Source organism: Pneumocystis jirovecii (assembly GCF_001477535.1).
Source record: "Pneumocystis jirovecii RU7 chromosome Unknown supercont1.8, whole genome shotgun sequence".
Lineage (NCBI taxonomy): Eukaryota > Fungi > Ascomycota > Pneumocystomycetes > Pneumocystales > Pneumocystaceae > Pneumocystis > Pneumocystis jirovecii.
In genome coordinates, this window is record NW_017264782.1 from 236377 (window position 1) to 255286 (window position 18910).

The 18910-nt window shown below is 28.3% G+C and overlaps 9 protein-coding genes across 9 annotated transcripts; 7 read left to right on the forward strand and 2 right to left on the reverse strand.

Annotated features, from left to right (window-relative positions):
• Positions 1-197: 197 nt before the first annotated feature.
• On the forward strand, positions 198-928 carry T551_01968 (uncharacterized protein; the record flags this gene model as incomplete). Its single annotated transcript, XM_018374231.1, has 4 exons — positions 198-317; positions 366-482; positions 613-747; positions 792-928. The coding sequence occupies exons 1-4, from the start codon at positions 209-211 to the stop codon at positions 926-928; spliced, it is 498 nt and encodes a 165-aa protein (XP_018229585.1). The 5' UTR covers positions 198-208.
• A 316-nt stretch (positions 929-1244) lies between these two features.
• T551_01969 (uncharacterized protein) lies at positions 1245-3878 on the forward strand (the record flags this gene model as incomplete). The annotated part of the gene is made up of 13 exons (XM_018374232.1): positions 1245-1282; positions 1327-1379; positions 1427-1542; positions 1583-1783; positions 1825-1965; positions 2008-2109; positions 2151-2383; positions 2427-2512; positions 2552-2763; positions 2809-2991; positions 3036-3266; positions 3307-3660; positions 3702-3878. 13 exons carry the CDS (start codon positions 1245-1247, stop codon positions 3876-3878), a joined length of 2127 nt encoding a protein of 708 aa, XP_018229586.1.
• A 1055-nt stretch (positions 3879-4933) lies between these two features.
• T551_01970 (uncharacterized protein) lies at positions 4934-6164 on the forward strand (the record flags this gene model as incomplete). The annotated part of the gene is made up of 8 exons (XM_018374233.1): positions 4934-4982; positions 5041-5127; positions 5175-5255; positions 5306-5406; positions 5454-5564; positions 5610-5829; positions 5875-6048; positions 6094-6164. 8 exons carry the CDS (start codon positions 4934-4936, stop codon positions 6162-6164), a joined length of 894 nt encoding a protein of 297 aa, XP_018229587.1.
• Positions 6165-6543: 379 nt separating this feature from the next.
• On the reverse strand, positions 6544-7764 carry T551_01971 (uncharacterized protein; the record flags this gene model as incomplete). Its single annotated transcript, XM_018374234.1, has 7 exons — positions 6544-6683; positions 6729-6831; positions 6883-6999; positions 7041-7218; positions 7265-7356; positions 7406-7600; positions 7651-7764. The coding sequence occupies 7 exons, from the start codon at positions 7762-7764 to the stop codon at positions 6544-6546; spliced, it is 939 nt and encodes a 312-aa protein (XP_018229588.1).
• Positions 7765-8953: 1189 nt separating this feature from the next.
• Positions 8954-11013, forward strand: T551_01972 (uncharacterized protein; the record flags this gene model as incomplete). The annotated part of the gene is made up of 3 exons (XM_018374235.1): positions 8954-9968; positions 10016-10526; positions 10572-11013. 3 exons carry the CDS (start codon positions 8954-8956, stop codon positions 11011-11013), a joined length of 1968 nt encoding a protein of 655 aa, XP_018229589.1.
• Positions 11014-11298: 285 nt separating this feature from the next.
• T551_01973 (chromatin-binding protein CTF4) lies at positions 11299-14100 on the forward strand (the record flags this gene model as incomplete). Its single annotated transcript, XM_018374236.1, has 10 exons — positions 11299-11490; positions 11537-11688; positions 11731-12186; positions 12228-12694; positions 12736-12870; positions 12913-13044; positions 13090-13266; positions 13307-13428; positions 13470-13649; positions 13693-14100. 10 exons carry the CDS (start codon positions 11299-11301, stop codon positions 14098-14100), a joined length of 2421 nt encoding a protein of 806 aa, XP_018229590.1.
• Positions 14101-14304: 204 nt separating this feature from the next.
• T551_01974 (uncharacterized protein) lies at positions 14305-14953 on the reverse strand (the record flags this gene model as incomplete). The annotated part of the gene is made up of 5 exons (XM_018374237.1): positions 14305-14379; positions 14426-14558; positions 14621-14838; positions 14875-14900; positions 14935-14953. The coding sequence occupies 5 exons, from the start codon at positions 14951-14953 to the stop codon at positions 14305-14307; spliced, it is 471 nt and encodes a 156-aa protein (XP_018229591.1).
• Positions 14954-15288: 335 nt separating this feature from the next.
• Positions 15289-16800, forward strand: T551_01975 (FG-nucleoporin NUP57). The gene is made up of 2 exons (XM_018374238.1): positions 15289-16108; positions 16154-16800. The coding sequence occupies exons 1-2, from the start codon at positions 15318-15320 to the stop codon at positions 16752-16754; spliced, it is 1392 nt and encodes a 463-aa protein (XP_018229592.1). The 5' UTR covers positions 15289-15317; the 3' UTR covers positions 16755-16800.
• A 690-nt stretch (positions 16801-17490) lies between these two features.
• Positions 17491-18905, forward strand: T551_01976 (uncharacterized protein; the record flags this gene model as incomplete). Its single annotated transcript, XM_018374239.1, has 6 exons — positions 17491-17514; positions 17568-17892; positions 17935-18008; positions 18051-18199; positions 18239-18604; positions 18650-18905. 6 exons carry the CDS (start codon positions 17491-17493, stop codon positions 18903-18905), a joined length of 1194 nt encoding a protein of 397 aa, XP_018229593.1.
• Between the last annotated feature and the right edge of the window lie 5 nt (positions 18906-18910).

Genomic DNA, 18910 nt, shown 5'->3' on the forward strand with positions numbered 1-18910 from the left:
TAAATATTAATATATACATAAACAATTTATCCTGTATTCTTATATATTTTTGTTTATTCCTTTAAACTTGCATATTTTTTTTAACTCTTTCGTTTTGCACAAGCGGGTGTGTAGATCGCGAAAAAGAATCCCCACGATAGTTACCATCATATTTAGGCTTTTGGAACTCTATTTTAAACCTTTTAACACGTATTAACGTGCCAAAACAATGCATTGGAGTACACTGCGGTGTCTGTTGCGTGCACAGCCCGTTTCTAGTGGTCTATTATGTCGGTCTATGAAAACAGCACGTAAACTTTCAAAACCACTGCTGCTTGGTCTGTAAATACATAAAATGACAGTAAACCTTGTTAAAAATGCTTCAGACTTAGAGAAACGATGGGATAATATGTCTCCTGATGAACAAATGGATATTCAACGGCAGCTGAATGAGAGACAACGTGGACCGTGGTCTGAGCTTTCGATGGAGGAAAAAAAGGCGGGTATGTTTTAGATAAAATATATACATGGAAAGACACTGTGCAGAATCTGTTCAATATCTTGCTTTTCGTTATATGTTTTCAGTGTGTTTCCTGTATTTTTAAGTAGCAATGGATTAATTAGCCTCTACAGCGTATTTCATCGCTTTTGGGCCTTATGGATCTCGGTCAATCATTCACCCACCAGGATTTTTTAAAAAGGTAGCTTTAGGGACATTAAGCATGCTTGCAATATCAGGTGTTCTATTTTACTGTATTCGTTCGTTTGGTATATATTTTTATGTTTTTTATTTTGTCTTATATACTATATAGCGGAGCCACCTCCACCTACGATGACTAAAGAGTGGCAGGAGGCATCAAATGAGCTTCTTAAATCACAGAATATTGAGCCTATTACAGGCGTTAGTAGTGAAGGATATACAGGAAAAGGCATGGTCAGATCTAAATAAAACATAAATTTATATATATTATGTATGTATCTAATATTGAATATCTGCTACATCACTTAAAACTCGTTTAAAATATACCTAATTCTTCTTATTTAAAGTGTTTCTGAATAAATATCTTATTTTAATCTTTTTCTTTATATATTTTCATATTTTTTAAATAGTAGCATCTATTAACACGTGAATATTAAATGTTACTTACCCGAGTTTAAAAAGTTATAAAACTTTAGGTATTTTTAGTAATTATAAGGCGGTGTTTAGTGGATTTTGTCTCTTATTTTCTCGTATTACCCGAATTTCTTCACTTTTACGAATCACAATGGTCAAATCTTCATTGATTAAGCAATCAGTACTTGAGTAATATATTGCATGTATTTTTTGCATGTATTGATAAATAATAGGTCATTTTTGGAGAGAAAAACAGTTTCTTCTGTGAAAGATGCACAAATAAAAGGTTTAAATTGTGTTTTGTTGCTTTAGACATCATATTTATTAAGTTAGATGAACATTATCCTTTGATTAAGAAAAAAAGAACATATGACGAATTAACAGTTAATAAAGAGAATATTTCTAGAGATGAAAGCATTAAATTGTCTAAAGAAGATATTATGTTAAAGGTTTTATATAATAAAATTGAAAAAAAGTAAAAATAATCAGATCAAGCTGAAAAATGATAAAAACAATATACAAAATACAAATCAGCCTATCCCATATGCGTTGCTTTGTGAGACTTTTGAGAAGATTGAAAATACAACTAAAAGGCTGGATATTCTTTCTTATACAACCGATTTTTTGTTTTTAGTATTAACAAAATCTCCTGAAAGTTTATTACAATCAATATATTTAATGACAAACAAAGTAACTATGTTTATACTTATGAAATAATATTGAGTAGATAGGTATCATCAGATTACGAGGGTTTAGAGCTAGGTATTGGTGAATCTCTATTGATTAAAGCGATTGGAGAGTCAACGGGTCGAAGTATAACAAAAATAAAACAAGACTATAAAGAGCATGGTGATCTTGGACTTGTAGCAATGGTAATTTCTATATTAAAAAATTAAAAGGTCTAATAGAATTAGAATTCACGAAACAATCAACCTACAATGTTCAAGGGTTCTATGCTTACGGTACCTAGTGTGTTTAAATCTTTAAAGGAAATAGCAACAACATCAGGAAAAGATGTACTATATGTGTATATAATAAATTGTTTTAATTATTATAGTCACAAGTGAAGAAACTTGGAATTATAAAAAAGCTTTTATCAGTAGCTAATGGAAGCGAAACAAAATTTATTATAAGGTCATTAGAGGGAAAATTAAGAATAAGATTGGCAGAGAAGACAGTTATAATGTCTTTAGCGCATACAATGGTGAAAATACAAGCAGAGAAAGAAGGCACTATTGTAACTCCATCTTATCTTACAAATGGAGAAAATATTATTAGAGAAGTTTTTAGGTAATTATCATTATTTTTATTGGATTTATTTAATATATATTAGTCAAGTTCCTTCATACGATATAGTTATTTCAGCTCTTCTTAAAAATGGCATTCAGAATCTTCCTGAAAACTGTAAATTAACACCAGGTATTATGAATTTATATTAAATATTTATTAATTTTTTAGGAATTCCGCTAAAACCTATGTTAGCAAAGCCCACAAAAACAATATCTGAAATTTTTGATAGGTTTGAAAATCAAAATTTCACATGTGAATATAAATATGATGGTGAACGAACACAAATTCATCTTATACCTAACGGTGAAGTTAAAGTATTTTCTAGGAATTTAGAAAATATTTCAAATAAATATCCTGATATTGTAGGAGTTATACCAAAGGTACAATAATATAATTCTTTGATTTATATTAATTTATAAATATAGATTATTAAAGATGGAATAACAAGCTTTGTATTGGATTGTGAATCTGTTGCATGGGATGGAATCAATAAAGTTATTCAACCTTTTCAAATCTTGAGTACAAGAAAGAGAAAAGATGTTGACATTGAATCAATTAGAGTTAAAGTTTGTATATTCGCATTTGACCTACTCTATTTAAACGGAGAAGTTATTTTCAATATTTTTTAGATTTTTATTTTAATATATGTTAGTCCCTTATACATAAGTCGTTTCGTGAAAGAAGAGATTTATTAATTCAATCGTTTAAACCTTTAGAAGGAGAATTTTCTTTTGTTCAGTTTAATGATTTAAAGTCTTTAGAGGATATTCAGGTATTTTTAGAAAAAAGTATTCAAGATAGTTGTGAAGGTTTAATGATCAAAATGCTTGATGGAGAAGAATCTGGATATGAGCCTTCTAAAAGAAGTAGAAATTGGTTAAAGGTTATATTATTACTTTTTATATTTATTTTAATAAGATTAGTTAAAAAAAGACTATATGTCAAATATTGGTGATTCTTTAGATCTAGTTGTTTTAGGAGGATTTTATGGTCGAGGAAAGCGTACAAATACGTATGGAGCATATTTGCTTGGTTGCTATGAACCTGATAAAGGTGTTTATGAGAGTATTTGTAAACTTGGAACAGGATTTTCTGATGAAGTTTTGGAATCGTATACAACTTTTTTCAATAATCATATTTTGAAACATAAAAAATCTTACTATCATCATAGTGCAAAAGGAGAACAACCAGATGTATGGTTTGAGCCTGTTGCAGTATGGGAAGTTTTGGCTGCAGATTTAAGTATTAGTCCGAAATATTTAGCTGCTGTTGGAATGGTTTATAATATATAATCATTTAAACATATTAACAAAATTAGGTGGATTCTGATAAGGGTATATCATTAAGGTTTCCTAGGCATATTAGGGTTAGGGATGATAAAACCCCTGAAGAAGCTACAACTTCTGAGCAAGTTGCAGAAATGTATGAAGCTCAGTTATTTAGACAAAAAAATATATCTAAACTCGAGGAAAATGATGATGATTTTGATTACTGATTTTGATTACTAATTTTTTACATTGGTTTTTGTTTTAATTTTGGGTTTTCATATTATATTTTTTACATGACCAAAAGCATTTTAAAACTAATGAGATGTTTTTTTGTATTTCAAAATTAATTGTAGATATAAAATAGGGTTTTGAAAGATTTATACATTAGAATAATTGTCTTTATTTTTCATATTTTTTTAATTTTACATTAGTAGGAAATCACTAGTGTTTTAAATGTTCCAATATACTTGCAATGTATAAAACTTAATAAGACATAAAGTTATTAAAAAATATACTTCATTTATAAACATTCCGAATTAATAAATATACTTTAGACTTTTTTTACAATTTATTAATTATCTCTATATACGGGTGCTATTTTATACATGTTTGATAACCTATAGTATTTTTCTGAATAAAAAAGCTCCAAAATTAGTTGATAAATACATATTATAAATATATTTCTTAAAAAATAACAAAATATATCTTTCTCAATAAGAAAATTTTAAAATAACCTTCATTCACATATTTAAAGACCAAATAGCATTTTATATATATTAAATAACACCTAATTACAAAAAATTGCTAATAGATGAATTTAACCCATACTTCAGCCAAAACACTTCAATCTGTCTAAAATATATTCCAAAAATCTTTTTCTAAATTTTAACTAAATCGGTCTTTAAATTATATATTAATACTATTTTTGATATTTATCAAATAACATATTATTTAAATACGAACACTACAAATTTTAATAAAAAATAAAAATTTTTAAGAAAAAAATATAGACAACGACAAAACATCCTTCTGTTCAAAAAACTATCTTCTAAAAACAATAATCTATTTTTTAATACAACATGATTTTTAGGGTCTCCCCGGTGGGAAAAATCTAACCGTTAAAAAATTAAATCGATTAGAGATTTTCAGATTTTTGTGGAATTACTGTTAGAAATAAAAATAAGTATTTATAACATTATTATCTATGTTTTTTTAATTTTTCATTGAGACCTTGAAATATTTTTCTGTGAAAAAGTTTTAAAATACCAAAAAATTATAATACATGAAATTCGGCAGCTTTAAATCAGTTTGTCGCTCAAGTACTCTCCCGAGTATGTCTTAAGTTCTTTTTTCTTGTATTTTTGTATGTCTACTAATAGTATTTATTAGTATGCAATATATTTTTGGGGAATTTTGAACCATACTGTCTGTTGAGAGGGCTTGGACATGTATTTGGGATCCGAATAAAAAATCCATGTATTGTTTCTATAATTAATTTGTTTATATCTGATTTATTGATAAAGTGGATGTTTTTTTTGCTTCTATATCAGCATTGGTTGCACTATGGCTTATTATTCGGTCTCAGTCAAAATATGCAGCAGTTGGTAATTTTTTTATGATCTTTGATGAACGTTATTTGATCTGTATAATCCAGGCCGACGGGAGATGCAGATATTGATTTTAATCTATTTTTTCATTAGTATTTGCCAAATATTTACTATTGGGGGATTTATTACTGATGCCAAAGTATTTGGGGTAATTTAATGTGTATAATATTTTGAAATATTAATATTATTTTAAAGTATTTTACGGCTGCCCATATAAGTTTTATAGTAACGTTTTTCTGGGTTCTTTTATTAAATGCAATTGTTGGATATCAACTATTTGAAGATGGAACTATTTTTTCAATTTCAGTAAGACCTAATTGCTTTTAAAAAGCCTTTTTTATATTTCAATAGTTATTGGTTGTCCCTTCTATATTATTATTTGTTGGTTCTGGATATATTATTTTAGATTCAATGTTTTTTTGGAGCGATACTTTTATAGATAATTATTATGCGCTTCGAAATTATGGAGCGTATATTTTATACTTTTTGTGGCCTCTTGTTTCTATTGTTGGGTATTTTGTATTGGAGTTTATATTGGTTTTTAAAGTATTGGAAGAATGGAAGCCTTTATGTCAGTGTTTTCTTGATTTTCATTTGCTTATTTACTTGTGTTTAGTATTACTATCGGGTTCTTTAGTCTCATTCATAGTTGGTCAAATATTTAATTTTGTTGCAAGCAGACATATTTGTCACATTGTGCATGGAAAAATAGATGGCTCATTTATTGAAACAATTTTTCTCCTTATAAGTATGATTCTTTTATTTAAATTTTGGGATTCAATTACAGAAGGTATTCTGCACTGTAAACAGCTTTCTTCATTCTAAAGAATAACAGATGATTGGGAAGAGCCTATGTTTCAAGAAACTCAAATGAGTAGTGTTCCGAAATTCGATTTTTCTCCATAATTCAAAATAAAAATCAGGAGACTCCTTTATGACACCATCCTTAACTTATTAATATTAGATATTTATGTACTAGTGTTATGAGTATTTATATTATAATTTTTTAAATGATTATAATATATTAAATATATATTATTTTTTATGAAGATTTTATATAATTATTAATTTTCATGTTTATTAGTATTCCAAAATATTATATACAAGTATTTTTCCTTATATCTACTTTTAATATACTTGGCATTTTAAGTTCATTAATATCCTTAAAGTATGTTTCCATATATAAAAATAACAAGTTTACGCATTTAAAATACAGATCTGACAAAAAAGATTAATACTGTATCATTTATCCATATTTATGAATTTCTTATATAAAAAAGATATACTAATAAATATGTTTTTTAGAAGTTGAAAAAAATACATCAAACATAGGTGTTAAGGACTGTACAAGTGTAAATGAAAATACTAACTTAGGCCCCACTGTAAGAATTTTTGGTGTTAATCCTTTAAAGAATGAAAAAAAGCCTATTTCAGTTTATTTGTATTTATTTATATAAAGATTTAAATTACCTTCATTTTTAATCATACTTCGTAAAATTAAGATACCACTTTTTGGATAATGAAAATCCCGACTTTGTACACGAGTCTTGATAACATCCAATGGTGCACTAACCTATTTTAACCTGTCCTAAATACTAAAAAATGTAAGAAAAATGGAACTTACAGTAAGACTGGCAACTGCACCAGCAATAGATGCTACAAAATTTTGCATCCATGTAGCTTTGCTGTAATCTGAAAGACCAAAAAGATGATCCTTTACAAGAGCACTACCTCCAAAAAGCTATGCAAAATAAGCTTAAACATAAATATTTTTATTATTACAGAAAAACTCCCTGGAGCATTCCGAGCAGCTGTCCAGCCCCATCCTCGATATAATTTGAAATTTTCTTCAATAATAATATCAATTAATTTTCTTCCTTTAAATGCATCAGGATTCGTTTGATGTTTAATTTTTAATATATCAAGAGGAAGAAGCACAATTTCTCCTATCCCAATAAGACTTAAAAGATTTAGATTTCTTCTTTCTCTCCTTAATAAAATTGTACCTCCCAGCAGTAGCATGTATTATTGCTTTACTATTTTTTCCAAAAATATTTTGAAAATTTTTCCCATAATGAGTTGATAAATAGTCAGTGATCTATATAGAAAGGTGGTTAAAAGTATTACTTGACAAGTACAATATTTACAATAGGCTGACCAGAATATTTATATATACGTTGAAGAATTTTATATCCAGCTGCATATCCTAAGCCAGGAAACAATGATAAAAATTTTAAAGATAAGGAAGAAGAAACTTTTTCTTTAAAAATAACTTCATTTAAGTGTGACAGAGATGTTATTTTCCCATAATTACTCATAAGTCTTTTTGAAATTGTATCGGCCTGAATATGTTTATATATAAAAAATAAAATTAAACGCAAAAAAAACATACAGGATGGAAAACTGCCAATTCAAGTATTCCTGCTGCCATAGATCCAGATATACGTGCAACATTACTTTCTTTGTTGTAATTTAAACTTGACTTTGTAGATCTTGTAGAAAACATTTTTTTATCGTTTAAATTCTCCCAAAAAAAATAAACTTATAAGTAATACATTTTGAACAATAGTTTTTGAAAATACACTGTTTTTTGGCCTTTTAATTTCTGTTTTTCCTTTAATTCAATAAATTTTAGAAAATTTTGTCAAAAGTTTGATTCGATCATCGATTATCAATCATTTTCTGTATTATATATAAGAGTTTCAATAATAAGTAAAAAATGATTAAAATTGGCTCAAAATGAATAGAAATTTTTATATCATATTTTTTTAGAAAATTTCCATTTATTTTTATTAAATTTATTGCAAAATAAAATTTAAACTGTTTCTACGGAAAATATGAAACAGAAATATTTCTTTGATTCTTATAAGTTGAAAACAGCAGTTTAAGGTTTTATTTAGCAATTTTTATATAATAAATAATTTTTTGTTCTAAGCTAAAATTCGCACTATAAAATAGGGTAGATTCTAAACGTAAAATTTTATAAATTGTACATAAAAGGCATATTATTGTGTGTTCTTTATAAATTATCTATTTATTGAACTTCTATCAAATGCCTTAGAATAAAAAACTATTATGTTTTCTTTAAAATGTAACAGTTATATTCGGTGAAATGGGGAGATTAAGAGGAGAATAATGCTCCAAAGATCAATATTTCCTTATCGCATCGAAAACATTTATGTATTTTTCCTAAATAGAATTTATTTATTGCTTTTTCTATGAATCATAACAATATTTTTTATAGATTTTCTTAGAAGTATATTTAAATTTACTATATTTTTTTATTTGTATCTTTGTATCTAAGTTATTTAAACTTTGTAGAAGATATATAAATATGTTTTATAGTTAATTAAAAATATAACATGATATATTTTTATATATTTTTAAATTAGATTATTTAATCTTTTAAAAATACAAAATTAACAAAATTTTTAATTATTTTTATATCTTTGTGGTAAAGTTGATATATACTTCTATTTCTAAATATTGACAGTGATTAAAAGTTAGAAATTATTACAATTTTATCTTAAACCATTAATAATGTTGGAAAAAAAAAATATTTTATTATATAAAAAAAAACAATTTTTAAGTTATTAAGTATTTATTCATTGAATAATAAAGACTTAGTAGAAACATATATATATTTTTAGCTAAAAAATCTTTATAAAATTGAGTTTTATTATACTTTATTTCAAATGTCAAATGAATTTACAAAAAAAACAAATATTGAAATTTATGACAATTCTAAAAATAATATACACTTAAATCAAAAAGAATTTGCTTGTGATTTTTTTGATGAGTATTATTATGATGATGTTTTAATTCCTACTCAAGAAAGAATACTAATAAATGAAAAAAAATATACGAATATATCATTTGATTGCGAGGATTCTAAATGTACAAAATTAGGATATAATATTCCTTTTGAGCTTGTTGCTCCTTACAGAGATGATTTAAATTTATGTAGACCATATCTTAGTAAAAAAGCTCGTCAATTTCTTCGTCATGCAGGGTATTGGGAAGAACTTGAAAAATTAGAAAATCATATTATACATGTAGATTTTACAGGTTATGAAGCATTTATGTTGTCACGGCTTTTGTTTTTTTTAGACGATAAACAAATCGAAGAAAGAATTAATTCTTTTCTACCTGGACGAACTATTGATGACTGTAAAAGATTTTTAAATGATTATCCAGATTTCAAAACACCATATGATTCAATTGCTATCAAAGTCCTTCCTAAAGGTCCTGAAAGATCAGTACAGGATGATAGAGCTATAAAATCCAATTTGATGAATCTTTTTTTACAGCGTCAATGTGGTGGAAGGATTCATCCTAAATATGCAAAGAATATTTCAAACGATATAGATTCAAAAATAATTCATTTTTTACGACCCCACAAATTTTTTGATCGAACTAGTGGTGATGTAATTGATTTAGCCTTTGATTCTTTAGGTAAAAAATTTGCTTTTGGATGTTCCACAACCCAAGATGAATATAACCGTGAAGGGAATTTAGTTATATGTGATATGGAAAGCGAAACTTGCACTGTTTTAATGGATCATAAAATAATTACTAATGAAAATGTTTTCTATCCAACAGTATCTAATGTTAAATTTTCAGCTGATGGATTATTTCTTTTTTCTGGAGCTTTTGATTCCACTGTGAAAGTTTGGTCAAGATCAGGTCACTTGTTAAATTCTTTTAAAGGTATTAAAAATTTGTAATTTGTATAAAATAAATTAAATAAAAGTTAGATTCTGATGGAAAAATTGATATGATGGCAACTCATCCCACAAATCCTAGAATATTATCTGTATCTTCACATGATAGGTTGACTCATCATTTTTCGTTAATTAAAATTAATTCTTTTTTTAGCAATATTCATTTGTATAGGTTAAATGAAGATGGATTATCTACTTCATATACAAAATTAGGAACAATAAATCATAATTTTTATGGGTCTGCAATGACGTTTGGAAATCATGTACTGGATCATTTTCTTGTTGTTGGTTATGAAAATATAGATGAATCTAAATATTTAGGTACTGCAATTGTATTTGATATTACAAAAGAGACATTTTTAAAAGAGTTAAAAACAGAAGGCACTTCACATACATCTGTTTTTGCACATGAGTTTTCAAATTATTTCATTACAGGTAGTAATACATTTAAAGACGGAAGAATAAGAGTTTATACTGCAAAAGATTGGTCTATAGTTATTGAGTGTTATTCTCCCCAAAAAGATATTAATCAAGTTACTTTAAGGTTTGTATTTAATAATAGTAACAGTTTGTACTTATAAATTTTTAGCCCCTGCCTTCGATATTTGACTTCAAGTGGCACTGATTGCTGCACTTACATCTGGGATACAAGAAAACCTGATATACCGCTTCATATTTTACGCCATGGAAAAACAAAACTGGTATATTCAGATAGCGCTAATTCAGAAGATCTTGATTCAGGAACAACCGTCTCTTTATGGAGCCTTTACGCATTTGGTTTTATAACGGGTGGCTCTGATGGATATTTAAAACTATGGAATCTTGGTCATAACGAACCTTTTGTATCTGATATTATTGAAGTAGACTCTGCAATTACTGCAGCTTGCATGTCTCCTGATGAAGATATATTTGTTGTTGGTGAAAGCACAGGTCATATCACTGTTTTATCGACACAGAGTACAGGATCAATAACTTCTTTTTGTATTAATTCACAAACAAATTCTACTAGCAAAGAAAAAGCTACAAAATAAATAATATACCATTTTCAAAATACCTTTTTTAAACTTATTATTACATCTTCAGATTAATCATATTTCAAAAAATTTAAAAATATTTATCTATTTTCTATAAAATAGGCATATCAACCATTTTATCATTAATAACTCTTCTTTTATTCACAATTATTGCATTTTTTTCTTTCCTTACTTTCACTTGATTATCAACGTATAATCAACGTATAACCAACGTATCATTGCTGCACTTACCAACTTTTCTGCACATCAAATATCATATTAAATACCATTTAAAATATAAAAATGATAGTGCAGCGTCTTGTTCCACGGTATGCACATACTTCAGGTCTTACAAGAGTTGCATATTCTTTAGATGGGGTTTTTTTGATGACAGTTGGCTCTAATCAAGTAATTCGGAAATTTACAGTGGATTCAGATGATGAACCAGTAACAATTGAGCATCATCAGGATTCAATTACAGGAATTTCAATTTCTGTATGTATTTGATAGGTTTAATTGCAATTTTTTCTTATGAAATTAGAACAGACAATTTGCAACATGTTCAGAAGATGCAACAGTTAGTTTATTTTCTCTTAAAACAAATGAATGTTTAACAATGCTAACACGATGCTCTTTGCCAATAAGAGATATTGCTTTTAGTCCAGATGGGGATTGGCTTGCTGTTTGTAGCGAGTAATCAGTTTTGAATTGTGAAAAATGGTTAATTAGATCCAGCGAGATGCGGGTAAAAGTTGTTAATACAACGGACTATTTGCGTATTCTACATCTATCTGGATTTTCTAAACCAGCCAAACATGTATCGTTTAATCCTAGTAGTAAATTTGTCTCTGTCTCATGTACGGATGGTATTGTCTATATTTTTTCTTTTACTAGCGAAGAACCAAGTCTTATTCATACAATGGATCACGTTATTCCCATATGTGACTCAGATTCTGAAGTATGTTCAAAAGTGATATGGCATCCGGACTCTGAGTCGTTTGCTGTACCTACTCGTATCAATGATATTACGGTATTTTCTAAATCATGGAGAGAAAGAATGTCATTTAAGAGTGGACATTTAGATGCAATTACAGATATTGCATGGTCACCGAATGGTGCATATTTATGTAGTTCAGGAAAGGACGGCAAACTTTTAATATGGGAAGTAAAAACACAAACCATTATCATGAGGTTTATTTATGTTTTTTATAAAATATGTGATTAATATATAGAAGGCAAGAGTATAAGAATGTAATTTCACTTGCATGGCATCCAAGGGCTAATGTTTTATCATTTACTACTAATCAAGGCCAGTTATATACCTTTCCAAACGTTATTCCATCAAATTATCAAGAACCATATGGCCGGATCACTCATCTAACTCCTTTATTAAATGAAGAAAGCATAAAAAGTCCTATTAGCAAAAAAAGATATATTAATGATTTTAATAAAAGAGAATTAAGTGATGAGGAATTAGTTGATATTGGCCATGATACTAGTTGGATTGAAGATGATGATGGTGCAGGATATGTTTCAAAATATAAATATGACGAAAATGGATATAAGAAATCTATTGGTGATATTTCAGATGATGATTTTTATTACGATACAAAAAGAACTATGAATAGCTATAAAGCTAAAATACATACTCCTTTTCAACCAGGAAGTACTCCTTGGAGAGAGAAAAGGCGTTATCTTGGTATTTTTTAAATTTTTGTCATCTTATTGCTAAAAAAATAGTGCTTAACCTCATTGGATTTATTTGGACTGTTGATCAAGACACTCATAATACAGTTACCGTGGAATTTTTTGACAAAGAACTCTATCGTCAATACCATTTCACTGATATTTTTTTTTATGATAAGGCTTGTCTTAGTATTTATATATCTTTTAAAAATTTAAAATTAATATAATTAGATGATAATGGTGCACTGTTTGCTAGTTCAAATAAAAAAGGGAACTCTGCAGTTATATTTTTTCGACCTCATGAAAACTGGGCTGCTCACGCTGATTGGAAAATAGAATTTTCTTCTGACGAAGATATTTTATGTATATTTATTAATATTCATCATGTAATATTTCTAATTTCATTAGCTATTTCATTAAGTAGTTCAAATATTGTTGCATGTACTTCGAAGGGTTATTTAAGATCTTATACATTAAATGGAATTCCTCTTCGAATTTACCGTCAAAAGTATTTTCCTGTTGTAACATGTATATCATGGAAAAACTATGTGATGGTAGTTAATAATGGTCCATTAAATTCTAATGGTAAAAAGTTATTTTTTTAATAAAATATTTATTTTTCAAGGAACAATATCTTTGGTATATACTCTTGAACATATTTTACAAGATGATACATTACAATCAAATGATTTATTACCACTTCCACCAAATGGGCATTTGCAATCAATATTTTTTTCTGATCAGGGTGTAAGTTAATCACTTATTATTATTTTTTTAATGAATACTAGGATCCTATGATTTTTGATTCGGATGGAATATTACTTGTTTTGTTACACTGGAGAGTTCATGGTCAAGCAAAATGGGTTCCACTTCTTGATACAAATCTTATGGAAAGAAAAAAAGGAAAAAATGAATCGTATTGGCCTATTGCAGTAGCTAATCAAAAATTCTATTGTATTATATTAAAAGTAATATTCATATATTATAAATTTTCATATTTATTTGAGTCAGGGAAATGAACAATACCCACATTTTCCTCGTCCTATGTTTAGTGAATTTGATTTTTCTGTACCTTGTATTATACCAACTGATTCAGGAGAAATTAGCAACATATCTGCATTAGAAGAGAGACATGTCAGAGAGTCTATTTTATTAACTCTTTTAGAAGATACTATAGTTTCATCTGCTGGAAATTCGTTAAAATTAGAAATATCAAAAAGAGAGGCCTCAATTGATAAAATTCTTCTACAATTATTACAAATTGCATGTAAAGAAGATCGACAAGCTAAAGCATTAGAACTTGCAACACTTTTACGCCTTCCAGTAAGTCTTGAAGCAGCACGTAAAGTTGCCGCGCACTACATGAAAACAAACTTAACAGAACGAATTACTGCTTTAGCGGAAGAATCAATAACATAAAAATACAAATCTTAATGTCTAAAATTCATAATCGATAGAATTCATTTGATAAATAGAAATAAATACAAATATATAAAAAAGTAAAGAAAATATATGCTCAGAAAAAGATCTAATAAAAACATTTTACATGTTTATCAATGCTTTTTTTATAAATCATTTTAATAACTAATTTATTAGATTTAAATAAACTCCATACGTTATAGATTAAAATATAGGTCTTTTTTTCATGAATATTGGTTCTTCTCCCTGTGGTGCACCAGGAATAACTTTCTCAAGTTTCTAAACATTATTAATAAAACAGATATCAATTATGCATAAAATATACTAAATGATCAAAAACACACTTATTAAATTCTCTTTCATCAACTCTACATGCACGGAATTCATGATTATTGTTATCCAGACATTGCCAATATTTTTTAAAGCTGCTAGCACAATATGTATGTAAATCTTCTAATCTATAAAAGAAAAATATTAACACCTCTTTATAAAAGGAAAATATATAAAAAAGGGAACGAACACGCTAATAGAACACCGAGTAACACGACGGCCTTCTTTTAAACACGGCTCTTCTCCTTTTCCTTTATTTTCCGCCTTGCAAAGCATGTAATCTTCATTAAATGGTTTACAACGTGCTCCAATAAAATATGAAGCTGCTTTCAATGGTGCTGATGTTGCACCTACTTCATCAACAGCTGGAATTCCTTCAGGAAGAGGTGTTTTATCAATCTGTGGATTCTGATCAGTTTATAAAAAAGTAATATGTCAAAAAACCAAAACGTATTGATTTAAAACAGGTTCTTCAGAAGCCCTATAAGGACATATAGTAAATACTAATATAACTTATAAACATTTATTATACTTACATGTTTTATTTAGGTTTTTACTTTTTAAATATTAATAAATGTTTATCGTAACGTTTGGATATTTTAAATTTTTAATAATTTCTAAATATTGTTATAAATAGAATGAATTGTTAAGAATTGTTTCATTTTTTTGGATTAAACAGAAGTTTTATACGGTATTTATAGAATTGAACAATATGTCGTTTTTTCAAAGTATGTTTTTTCTAAGTTTAAAATCTCTTCTAATATTAAAGCTGGACAAACTGGAACAAGTGCAAATGGATTAAAAGGTAGTGATTATTCACGTATTTTCCTGTATTTCTTATTGGTTTTAAAGGCTTTGGTACAACCAGCACAACATCAACAACATCAATGACACTGGCAACTCCAACAAATACTATGTTAGGAGTCTCAACACCTTCAACAACTACAGGAGGCTTATTTGGGTCTCCTTTTAATACTTCTATTGCTTCTGCTACACCTACAATGCAGACAGCGCCAATGAATACAAATATTAGTGGAACATCAGGTGTATCAACAGGTACAATACCAGGTGTAGCTTCAGGCTCAATATTTGGTACACCAATATCTACTGGATTAAACACAGGAGCTGGAACACCATTAGGAATGACGCTGAATACTACACCTGGGGCGTTATCTAATGTTCCTGCTAATACAACGTTGGGTATGACTTCTGGTACAACATTAAATGCAACAAATACATTACAAGCACCATCTCAGCCATCTATGTTAACGTCTTTTGGTACTTTTTCTCAACAAAATACACAAAATACAAGTACATCTGGTTTAAGTAATTTACCATTGTATACATGGGGTGGGCCATCTCAAAAGATAGTATCTCGCTATAACCAGCTTCAAATTCAAACACCATCAGATACATTAGAGGTAGGCGGTTTGAAACGTGGAGCAGGTCAATCAGGAATGTTTGGTAGTGGTTCTATTCTTGGTCTTGATCAATTTCCATCGATTGTGGAACAGCTTCAAAGACTTAAGAATGCATGGGATCCAACACACCCTGATTGTGCATTCCAGCACTATTTTTACAACAGAGTCCCACCAGATGAAGTGGCTTTATATGTTAAACCTTTGCATCATAATCAACAAAAATGGGATGAAGCAGTTGCCAATCGTCCAGAAAATAGGTATAGTATTTTTTCTTTTCTTGGTTTAAATTTAGTATGATTTAGTGTTGTTCCTGCATTGGCAGTAGGATTTTCTGATATTCAAAAAAGAGTACAGCTTCAGGAACAACAAGTTATGGCATATCGTGTTCGTATGCATGAAATTGTTAATAAACTTGGAGAGTTGTCACAGAAACATGATCTTAGTACTACTATAAAGATATCAGAAGCAACACTAAGACATTTGGAGCTGGCCCGCCGTTCATTAGCGTTAGCAGCAAAAGTTCAGGTATTAAAAGGAAGAGGTTATGCCCTTCAATCAGAAGAAGAAAATTTAAAACAGCGATTGAAAGAACTGTCAATAAAAATAAACGACCCAAGCGTATTTGGAAGAATGAACGAGCTTTGGGCACGTATGACATTTATACGTGAAAAAGCAAAATCAATTGAAAAGGAAAGAGAAGGTGGAATTATGATTAGTATCAACTGGAGGAAAGATGAGGAACAATTAGAGAAAATTGCAAAAGTCCTTAGTGATCAGCATGCTGGGATTTCATATGTTATACATATTTTGAAAGGAGATTTAAGTGAGGTTGAAAAAACGTTAGAAATCATAGAAGAACGCAAAAAAGCACTTGAACGGCCTAAATCACGGGGATCCAGATAAATACCTATTATTCTAATGCACATCCGATAAACCTTCATGTATTCATATTTATTTGTTTGTTTATATAAGAAAATCGATAAAAATCATTTTTTTCAAAGATTTTCAGATAAATTTCATTGTTTACAACTTGTTTTAGTTTTGCAAAAACTTACGTTTGAAAACAGCTAAAGCGACTGGTGCTACCAAAAGTTATTTTTTTTTCAGTTTTTCTCAGGAAACAAACTGCAATATAATACAAAAATAATAAAAAGTGCTTTTTGTTGCTCAAATCTTGACTTTTTTACATATTTTTTAAAATTCTCTTCACTAGTAGGACAAGAAGGCCCATTAAACATCTTCCTTAAGCAAAACCAGTCTAATATTTGCAAAATACCTTCCTCTTATTTAAAAAATTAAAATATCAGAAGTTTGTCGGTTTTAAATCGTAGATGAATCTAGTCAAATAAGACTATTTATAAAGAAATTGATTTGTATAACTAAGAATAAAAAACAGTTTTCCTGGAAAAAATTAAATCAAATATTACTTTTGGCAATCTTTTTTTTATATTTTTGCTTTATATTTTTACACAAATCAAATTAACAAAAAAGACTTTTCAAAACTCTGATTCGTTTCAAATACAACTAAAACAAGCAAAATATTTAAAAATAACATCATTCTTATGCAACTGTATTTTTAATACTCATATTTCAACGATTCTTGTCAAAGCAATATTGTCGAAATATCGGTGATAACGTCATGTCAAGTTTTGAAGAAATAAATGTAAAATTTAGAGGAAAAAGTCTATATAATTGAGGCTAATTTGTGTATTTTAGGAAGAAATAAATAATGAAAAGGACTTGGAAGAACCAGATTTGAATTCTTCGAAAAAATTGGATGAATTTGATCTAGATACTGATGAAGAATTATCAGAGTTAGATGAAGAACAATTTAAAGATTTAAGAGAAGCACAAATAGATAAATCATACGTAAATGAATACAATGTACATGATCTTCCACGTTTTAAGAAAAAACGAGGGCTTTCAGAGGAAGGAACAAAGCCTAAGAAAGTTAAAAGTATTAAAAAGCGGCGGAGCGGGGTAAATATATTATCAGAGGAAAATGACATTGAACAAAAACATGATATGACCCCAGAAGAGTGTATGAGAGTATTTTTTCCTAGAAGTATGTAATTTTTGGTAGTAGCACGCCAGGAATTAGATCAAGCATTAAATGAAGCAATTATGTCTTCTCGAAAAAAAAAAAAGAAAGAAGAAGTAATACTGCTATGTTTTCTTAATTGAATTAAATTGTTTTAGGATCTGGAGGAGATGGCAGATGATGAGATTGTTGCTCTTCGTGAAAAAATGCGGCAGGCCGCGATTGAAGATATACAAGCAAATGAAGAAAAAAGGCCAGCAATACAGAAGCTTAAAATGTTGTCTGAAGTAGAAAATGCATTAAGAAAGTATTACATTTATTATTTTTTAAAAAATTCTTATATTAGAACATCTTTTACAGAATCAATTCTCGATAATAATCTTTTAGAGGTAGTTAGAATATGGCTTGAGCCGTTACCGGATCGGTCGCTTCCTGCTTTGAATATACAGAAAGTACTTTTTTCAGCACTGTCTCGGTTACCAATACAAACGGAACATTTACGTGAAAGTGGTGTTGGAAAAGTTGTTCTTTTTTATAAACAATCTAAAAAACCAGATTTGTTAATAAAAAGACAAGCAGATCGGTTGATTTGTAAGAATAATTGCATTTTTATTATTTTTATTGATCCTTTAGCTGAATGGAGTCGTCCTATTATTAAAAGAAGTTCAAATTATAGAGATCGTTCCATTTCTACAGTATTATATAATCCAGAGTAAGGATTTTTTAGAATAAAACAATTTATAACTAATTGGGAAAGCACTATTGTATATAACGACCAAAAGACGTCTGGTAATGATATTGATGATTCTAAAAAAGCATATAGGAAAACAATTATACCCGTGCCTATTAGTTCATCATATGAAATTGCCCCTAAAGTAAACTTAAAGATAAACTCTACTGCTTCAAAGACACGAAATGATGATCATATTCGGAAACTAAAGCAGAAAATGCAAAAAATGAAACAATTAGGAAAACGTAATGGTGTATCTATTGAAGGAAGAAGATTCATTTAATAAAA

Excerpts from the sequence above, each read along its gene's own strand:
- T551_01975 (XM_018374238.1), top strand. The coding sequence starts at position 15,318 with ATGACACTGGCAACTCCAACAAATACTATGTTAGGAGTCTCAACACCT. Across the intron at positions 16,109-16,153 it reads GCCAATCGTCCAGAAAATAG|TGTTGTTCCTGCATTGGCAG; the intron begins GTATAGTATTTT and ends AGTATGATTTAG.